The sequence below is a fragment of the Melampsora larici-populina genome, assembly GCF_000204055.1.
Source record: "Melampsora larici-populina 98AG31 unplaced genomic scaffold MELLAscaffold_121, whole genome shotgun sequence".
Classification (NCBI taxonomy): Eukaryota; Fungi; Basidiomycota; class Pucciniomycetes; order Pucciniales; family Melampsoraceae; genus Melampsora; species Melampsora laricis-populina.
Window position 1 is genome coordinate 1749 of NW_006768885.1, and position 9243 is coordinate 10991.

Below are 9243 nucleotides of genomic sequence, written 5' to 3' on the forward strand. Positions count from 1 at the left end.
CAAAGAGCTTCTGCCCCTGCCCAAGCGGTTTTTAAGAATGAAAATGTTGGACGAGAGTGACAGTGATGATTCAGAAAGTGCTTGAGATTCAGCAAGAGGGTCTAGGAAGACCCTAAATATGCTCCCAACTGGCTCCATCATGCTCATTGTTTGTGGTCATAGGCGAAACATTCTGAAAAAATGGGCAATGAAGGTGCTCCACGTACCCTTCACCCCTCATTACCAACAACTCAGAGATCCGTATCATTGACAATATTATGTCTCTCCAATCACGCAATAGATCTTCACTTCTGATTACAATGAGATGGAGGTGAGCTACAGTCGATCTCAGAAATGTTGGAAAAAGCCAACATTTCGAGGTGAGGTCGGGGTCCGTGCGCGGAGCGGTGACACAGAGATGATGTGACATGAGGTGACTTTTTCCTTCAAAAAAGTCATGGCACATGTCGCTTTGATTTTCACTAACCTCCACTCGACAGCTTCCATCGAAAGGTCATCATGGGCACCCCATTTTTCTCGATTCCCCCCAATCGGTCCCCTCCATCGAATCCTACCCCCGTTCCTCAGCTCCAGATCACCATCCCTAACCGTCAAAACATGGGTTTTCAGCACTATTCCGAAGACATCAAGTCGTTAGCCATCCAAATGGTCATGGATGGTCATAGTCATTCGCATATCAACCGAACGCTTCGAACCAAGATTTCCTACAACTCCTTTGCCCGATGGAAGGCCTTGTATATCCGAACAAACCGAGTCGTAGCAGATCCAGCTACTTACAAACAAAGAGGCCAACCTCATGTCCTATCCGATGATCATCTGATGGTCTTGAAAGACATCATTACACATTCACCTGCCTTGTACCTCGATGAGATTCAACAACGTCTCAATCAAATCACCGGCCTAGATGTTTCCAGAGCAACTGTTTCACGTGAGCTCAAGCGCCGACTCGGATTATCTCTGCTTGTAACTCGTGGTGTTCATCAAAAACAGTCGCTGGAAGAACGTGTCAGGTTTGTAAAACGTATTGCAAATATTCCGGCGGAATACCTAGTTTTCATTGGTAAGTCTTCCAATATCTTTCATTATATTTGATTTTCTGGACACGTACACTTACATGATCACTGATGTAACTGATTATCTTTATGTTACACTCGATCAGACGAATCGGGTGTTGTCGGTCGAGATGCCACGAGAAAGAAGAGCTGGGCTCCTACTGGGACTCGTACAGTCCGGGAAACCCGCTACCAAGAAAACGACCATTGGACCATTCTTCCGGCCGTTTGCGAGGCCGGAATGATCGCGGGGACAGTGGTTAAAGGACCAGTGGAGCGTGTGCATGTGGAGCTGTTCTTAGCTCGGAAACTGGTCAGATTGGTTCTTCCCTGAAGCCCTGGTGAATGAAAAATTGATGATGCTCTCCCTCTCGAGAGCAGCAGCTCCCAGTGATGAATTCTTACCCCGGCCCTAATTCGGTTCTGATCTTGGACAACACCAAAATTCATCATGGAGGAAAAATCGAGGCCTTATGCAAAGAGAAAGGAATCTTATTAATATATCTGCCTGCGTACTCACCTGACCTTAACCCTATCGAAAAAGCATTCAACTGCATGAAGAAGCGTCTGCAACGAGAGCAACGCTGGCGGTTCGAGAACGACAAGTGCAGTTATATCCTAGGGGTGGCCGGCAGAGTGATCACCAGGAGGCTTATGCAGCCGCTCATTGTTTCGAGCGGCTATGTGACCCAGTTTTATTGGTACCGTTATAATCTACAGTTTCCTGAATAGAAAGGCCCAGGTAAGCCTTGTTTGATTTTTGACTTGTTTTCACCCAAAGGTCGACTGGGAGTTTTGATTTTGGTTGTCCTTTTTTTCACCGTTTGTGAATATTAGAATATTTCGATTATATGAGTGCCAAAATAAAAAAAGGTGGTTAAATTGGATTGATTTTTTGAATCACATAACCTATGTTAGATAGAAATTAAACAACCAAATATATACAAATTTGTTTTTGTTTTCAAATAAAATATAATCGCTTTCCTCAGTGAAAGCAAAAAGATAGTTTTGTTTGTGAACTATCTTTTTCATCATTATTCAAAAAATTTAATGGTTAAGAATTATCCTATTTGTTGGTTATCTTAATTGTGTATTTCATTTTCCAAAGAAAAAAAAAAAGTATTTTCCTATTCCCAAAATCTTAGTTCCCAAAGTGAACTAATGTGTTCGCTTTTGGATGAACTTTCAAATTATCCTAAAGTGAACAACAAAAAAATTAATCATTGTGTTTCCATAATCTTTTGTCTTCGAAGGTTTGACCCAAGTTTGTTTTGCGAAAAGAAAAAAAAGGTGTATGTTTTCTTGTTTGAAGCAATAAAAGACTTATTGCTTCGGTTTCGCGTTTTGAAGCTTGGATCTCGGATAACCAATGTAACATACTCCGAATTGCCTTTCGAAAATATCATCTTGATATTTTCAAAAGGTATCAAGTCGATATTTTATTATGTGAGATATTTGGAAGTTTTTGGTCGCTTTATCTTGTGGGACAAGATGATTCGATCATGTGGTAGCACACTTCAAACTTTGCAATTTCATTTCAAATACACTTCTTTGAAGATAATATCATCAATCGACAAATACCTACGTGTTTTGGGTAATATAAAGAGGGAGACAACTCCTATGGAAATAACAACGGAAATAAACCCCTTTTGTAGGTGTATCATTCGCAGGAAAATAATGAAGATAAACAAAAATCCGGAGGGTTTATCACAAGAAAAAAAAAGTAACCTCTCCAGGGCACAGACCACCTTGTTTGAGTTATCTAAGATAAAGAGAAAATCCCATAACCAACCGTCGAATTTTTCGAGTTTGAAGACATGTCACATTTTTGTAGAAACAAGATCAATTGATAACAATCAGCCGGGTCGAGACGTTAGATGATCATGCTAGAATCAAACGGTTCTTTGGGGTTGTTCACTTCTTCACTGAGGATGTATTGATAAAAGCGACGGGCGCAGTTCATTAACCTCATAGCGCTTCCTCGGTTGATGCCCATGTCGATTAGGTCTTTTAGACCGGTCTCTTCGGGATAAAGGAAAGCGTTGAAACGGTCGATATCGTGATCTAATAAAATGGCAGCGACCTCGTCGTGCTTCTCAACTCGAACCCCGGCGAAGGCCATGTACTCCTCCATCGTGGCGTAGGTACGGATTCGGTCTAAATCGTATGGATCTACAGCTATGTCATAACCTTGAGCTTCTGAAATGGTGCCAGGGACAATTTTTGCAGGTTGCTCCGTTATGCCATTTCCAGGGCTCAGGGGGGTCTGCATAGCGACGGGCTTCTTTAAATCGGTCCATTCAAACCCTTCGGCTTCTGGGGGCACTTCCAGCGTGACTTTCGAAGGGTTTTTAACCTGGCCAAAGGTATCAAACGGTTAGTTTTCAATCATTAAAAAGAATGAATCAATATAAATGAGTCAATCGATAGCAACTTACCATATGCTCCGCCCAAATTCTCAACAATTGGAAATTCATCGGCATTACTTTTGTGATGTCGTTGTGCTTGTACACTCGCCATCCCTCGGAGTTGTTATTATTTGCAGTGCTATATTTTAACATTAAGGCGGCCAAAGCGGTATCCACTGGGTCAACTGGGGTGGTATGAGCGAGATCGGAATTCGAAGTCTCCACATTGTCATTGATATTTCTAGCCTGTGATTGATGTTGACCGATAGAAAGCATCTGTAGAAGACAAATCCCATCACATTAACAAATCATGTGATATTTAATGCTGAACAGAGATCAAAACGTACCTTTTCAGCCTCCAACTTCTTTTTGTTGGGATCTTCCATTAATGTGTCAATACCACTAGTCCGCTTTGGTTGACTCGCAACAGCCTTAAAGAAGGCCTTGACATCCTCATCGGATGTCAACTCCATCTCCGCTCCTTTATTGTAAATATCGTGACTATGAATGTACGCTATATAGTGAACAGAGTTGGTAGAGTCCGCCGCTTTGAAAATGAAACTGTTTCCTTCCGAACTTTTACCCATTTGATCCTTTCAAAAAGATCTTGCTTCAAGTCCGAGAAGGAGTAATTGTTGATATTGATAGCAAATTTGCGCGCTTTGAAGGTGTGACTGAAAATCTTCGGTGCTCGATTCTTAGCTACCGCCGGGCCTCGAGCAGGATCCACACCTTGGCGTGAATGAACTACATACTTGAACCACATTTCGTGCATAAGCTCTTCAGGTTCATCTAAAGAATGAATAAAACAAAACATTCAACAATCAAAATCCAAAGATCAAAATTTGAAAGAAACCAAGATGAGTTACCTAAAGTCATGTTAGCAGCTTCCTGCTCGCCAGCAGCCGGATTCTCATGATGAGCGTCATTCCACAAATCAGATGGTGATGGCGGTAAAGAACTCTCCCGACTAGGTATGTGATGGTCCCCAGTTGGAGGAATGACACCGTTAGTCGAAGTTTGAGAAACTTGGGATTGATTCAATCGAACGCTTTGACTGGAGTGTTGTGCATCCAAACTCGAATATCCGAAGGGAAACATAGGATCACGTCTGCCAGGTTGAATGGTTGTAGTTGGAGATTCTAAAACCACAAAAGAGTCTTCGGCAGGAGTTAATTCCCTGGTTCGATGATTGAAATCGGACGGTGTTTGGACCACTTGATGGGCATCGAAGCTGGACAATTGAGAGGAATTGGGGGCAAGAATCCGATTCATCTGTTGTGAATCCAAAGAGTCGTGTTGACCAAGGCTTTGAATCGAGGGCGTTTGGTTGACAAGGACATTCCTTGGTCTAGGCGAAGGAGACACCAAACCCAACGGCTGAGAGCCAGCTCCGATTGGGTTATATAAGGGAGGTGCCGAACTGGTGGTTCCACGTTGTTGAGTATACTGGCACCGGCTCGCTTGATGATAAAACACCGTCTGGTTAGGGTCATGTGGACTAGCCCTGTGCGTGCAAAGGTGGCAAGTCAAGTGAATCAGTAAACCGAGATAAGTCATTCACTGGAAAGAAAATCAAATGGCAGGCAAAATTGTAAGCACTAACCACCTATGTACACACTGGCCAACAATGTGTCTGGGGTCAAACCCGGCTCCGTCGTTGCTGTTCACCTCCAAAGACGCATTGGTAGGAAGTGGAGCGCTCGGGTTCGAAGGTGTTGAAGGAGTGATCGATGGATTAAACATCGTGAAATGGCCGATAAAGATCAATTTTGAAGCAGGTCGCTGATAGTCGAAACTGGAGGACAGGGATTGGAGCCGATGAATACAAGCCAATAGAAACAGAAATGGGGTGGCCATCGGCAAGAGGGCAAGAGAGTGGTCGAGGGCATGGAAGGATGGTGGAAAGTTGTCGAGGTTTCGCCTTGAGATAGCTGTCAAAAACAAAGTTTTCGTCAGTATTTGTGTCTGTTGTGGTCTCTGACATCCTCTCTGTGTCCCCGCTCCGCGCACGGACCCCGACCTCACCTCGAAATGTTGGCTTTTTCCAACATTTCTGAGATCGACTGTACATTTGACCTGTATCTACCACAGTGGGATTTTTCGCTCCTATAGTATCACGTCTGTCTCACAAAGAAAAAGTACTTGGCTGACATTGGCTCGTCGGAATCGAAGATATTCGAGTTCTTCAATCGTATTGGTATTCAGCATGTTGGTGGTGCAAGGGTTTTTAGCGCCGGCAAGAAGAAGCCTCTATTCGCAGACTGTGAGCCATTGTTCCTGTCATATCCTAAACTTGGTTAGTCTTCTGAACCCTTGCAGAGTTGGCGAATAAAGATATACATTTAGCTATGGTAAGCCCTTTCAGACGTTAGAGAGAAGGCGCAGATTCGAGTGATTTGTTATTACTATTTTGTCGATATGGTACTCGTTTTACCAGATTTTTCACGTTTTCGCTTGCAAAGTAGACAAAGGACCACTTTTAGACGTTGTGCACAGTCCGATCAACTTTAACATTCGTTTTAAAACGTCGAGCCTCCTATAGTTTCAGTGAGGCTCGACGTCATCTACACAGCCGATGACGCGGGCAAACGCAGCATTGGGGGCTTTTACGCAGCCAGTCCTTTTGTTAGTGAAGGAATAGGAAGGTGCTTTTCTATTCCTTTTTCTGCTATCGCTATTTCTGTTATCTCGTGATGAGAAAACTGCGCAGGACGTCAAAAACCAGTCTATTTTCTATTTGGAGACTGGTTTAGAGTGCACATCACTGGATTCAAGTGCTCATCTGCACTTTAATCGAGGCTTTCAAGGTGCCTTTCACCCAGATGACACGAATGATAGCTATGGGTTTGCCCACTTGAAATATGTAAAAGAGGATTTGTAGAAGGGGGCAGGTGAAATCGGGCAGCCAGGATGAAGTTTCAATCATCGGCATGTCATCGAGGTATCTCAAACACCAGGCATGGGATTAGATAGGTGACTGAGTGACATCCACAAGGCTGTCACTCGTCCTATAGTTTAACCTTCCTGCTGATACCAAAGCCAAAAACCACTCTAATTACGGGATACAAACTAGAAACCCGGATTTGTTCCGGGTTTCCCAATTCGGACTTTTTGGCTGTGTTTGCGCAAACTGGGAAACTGGGAGAACGTGGGAAAGTTCCAAACACAGCCAAAAACAAAAACTGGGAAACTGGGAAAAAAACCCAGTTTTAACTTTGTATCCCGTAAATGTACTTCAAATAGTAACGAATCACTCGAATCTGCGCCTGGTCCTTGTTGTCCCACATCACCCTCAACTAATCGCGCATCTTCTTTGCGCAATGTCAGACCTTGGGGTACATCACCGATCGAATGACTGCTGCGATCCTTACCTTACCCGAATCCACATGGCCGCTGCAGAAAAAGACTCGCGCGGTTCGGGCGTTTCACAAGATTGGTTGGATCCATAACGATCTCTTGGCTAGGCATCATGTGAGCCTGAAAAGTTCTTCCTTCAATCTACATGTGTGAAATCGATGATGAATGAAAAATTAATCAAATCTTTATACATATCCAGACGGAAGAAGCTTACGCGGGTAGCACATTTAGCAGCCCGCTCTGTTCATCTCCTGCGGTTTTCGCAGCACCTGAACACAGCACTCCACCGACGAATCCCATTGTTTCAGGTTCAGGCTGCTGTCCTATGCAGGAAGATAGCCTTGAAGCCGAACCTCCGATTCCAGTTGCTAATGGGACCATAGGAAGCTGCTTTTCAAACTACCGCGCGGACTCTGGCTGGAATAGCGATGTCCTATCTGGACACTCAAACTACCCTAATCCATGCGAACCTCCGACTGCCAGGCTGATGGACAGTCATTCGCACTCCCAACAGTACAGTGGCCTTGGGTTTGAACGAACTTATTCAGGCAATGAAACCAACCACCTTCAAATGCATTCAAAGGGTGATTACTCGACCTGATCCGATCGCTGTGGTTCTTGATCAACACATAGCTGACTTTGCTTCGCTTTCACCGTAAATCTCGACGTCTTGATTGTGCTTGACGGATTCGATCAACACCCGCAGCTTCTACACCCCCCAAATCAGCCACAAAGCGAAACATGTTGAAGATACGGGCAGCATCAAAACTTTTTTCTAGTTCTTGATCATTGTATAGTTTTGCTATAGGACTCACGTGAGTACGGATCTAATGAGACCATTCATAAAACTCACTCCTCAGCCTTAACCATTGACATTTGACTTCCATGTTCCCATGTGCGCAATATTAATATCAGAAGTGCTTCAGAACCCATTTATTGTATCAGCTTGAACTCATTAAGCGGTTACATGAAACGATCTCATCTATTCCATCGAATTTGTTCATATCACATCTCTCTTCTGATCGTGTCACATAATAGATCATTGAACAATTATCCATCTCTTTTTACAATCAATGACTCTAGGAAGATGACCATCTGGTATATAAATCGGTTGTGTTTGATCTCAATTCACTTTGAAAAGACAGTCTTAATCACAAGAGTCATCAGATCCACATCTTCTCAAGAATTCGATACATGGCCCACCATGTGTCACCCTGCCCAGACAGTTTCTTGGCTATAAGACAACCAGATGGTTGATGAATGTGCTTAGCCTTGAAATTCAGACTTAAACTGCCCTAATCCGGTTGGTGTTACAAAAATATGAAATGCTTGAAATGCAATGGTTTTTTTTAAGTTCTATCTTGAATGTCTTGATCATTCTCAAAAGGTAAATGCCAAATAGGCTTATGTAGTACTCATGAACGTTGGGCAGAGTTGTAAGATGCGAACTGACACCTTGATCAAATCAAGATTGCTCATAGGAAGACTACATAGACGAAAACATGTGACATTGACAAATTCCATCGATTCAGAACAATCAGAGTAGTTAAAATTTTCAGAGAAACTACCAAAGTTGGGACAATATTGTCATAGAGTCACTCAGTTTACAAATCAGCTGGGGTACAAAAAACAAATCAATGCAATGATGGCTAAGAGAAGGAGAAAGCAAGATAACTTCAAACTTTGATCAGGGGAATGCGTAGAAAAGTCTTCTACAGGAAAGAAATCCTTGCATTTCATTGTTATAATAAGGTGTACATTTACCTCCACCTAAAGCCCTCCGGAAGTTGCCACGTGTGATTCTCCGATATCCTTATTAGTTGTCTTTTCCTTTGTTCTCCAAGTCGCGCTTTTAGAGCGCTTTTCTACTTTTCTCTTTTCTTTTGTTTCTGTTATGTTCAATAGAGGATCGGTGCGGTGATTCTACTGAGAAGCTGCTTGGTGTTCATTCCTGGAGCAAGGAGAGGACGCCTTATATAGGCGTCCGTCTCTACAAAGTACTAATAAGGAAAATGGGAAGGGAATGACAACATGATAGTCGGTGAGATCTAACTATGGCCGGATCCGATGTGAGAGGATCCGGTCTACAACAGTGGGAGGACAAATCCGGCGAGGATTTGTCAAAGGAGGACATTTGGAAAAGCGCACAAATGTCTTCAAAAGCGTATTACAAAAAAGAGAGAGGAGACAAAGGGAAACAAAAGAAACGGGGTATCACATCACCCCCTTTTTAAGATTGAAAACTTCCTAGTTTTCTTTATTGCTCTCTCCGTGTTCGAGCTCGTCTTTAACTACCTCTAATGCGCCACTTATGTAATAGTATAAGGCACCTAAAGCTCTTGCGGAGATTTTCTGAGATCTTTATTTGATTCTTCTTCATGTAATTTGTTATGCAGTCTTATTGCCAAGTCGACGAGATGTTA

General features: G+C 43.0%; 2 protein-coding genes across 2 annotated transcripts; one reads left to right on the top strand and one right to left on the bottom strand.

The window, feature by feature from the left end:
• Window positions 1-2925: 2925 nt before the first annotated feature.
• MELLADRAFT_114186 (uncharacterized protein) lies at window positions 2926-5206 on the bottom strand (the record flags this gene model as incomplete). The annotated part of the gene is made up of 6 exons (XM_007419038.1): window positions 2926-3408; window positions 3491-3736; window positions 3808-3961; window positions 3988-4252; window positions 4330-4967; window positions 5082-5206. 6 exons carry the CDS (start codon window positions 5204-5206, stop codon window positions 2926-2928), a joined length of 1911 nt encoding a protein of 636 aa, XP_007419100.1.
• A 1608-nt stretch (window positions 5207-6814) lies between these two features.
• MELLADRAFT_84807 (uncharacterized protein) lies at window positions 6815-7421 on the top strand (the record flags this gene model as incomplete). The annotated part of the gene is made up of 2 exons (XM_007419031.1): window positions 6815-6934; window positions 7020-7421. 2 exons carry the CDS (start codon window positions 6815-6817, stop codon window positions 7419-7421), a joined length of 522 nt encoding a protein of 173 aa, XP_007419093.1.
• Between the last annotated feature and the right edge of the window lie 1822 nt (window positions 7422-9243).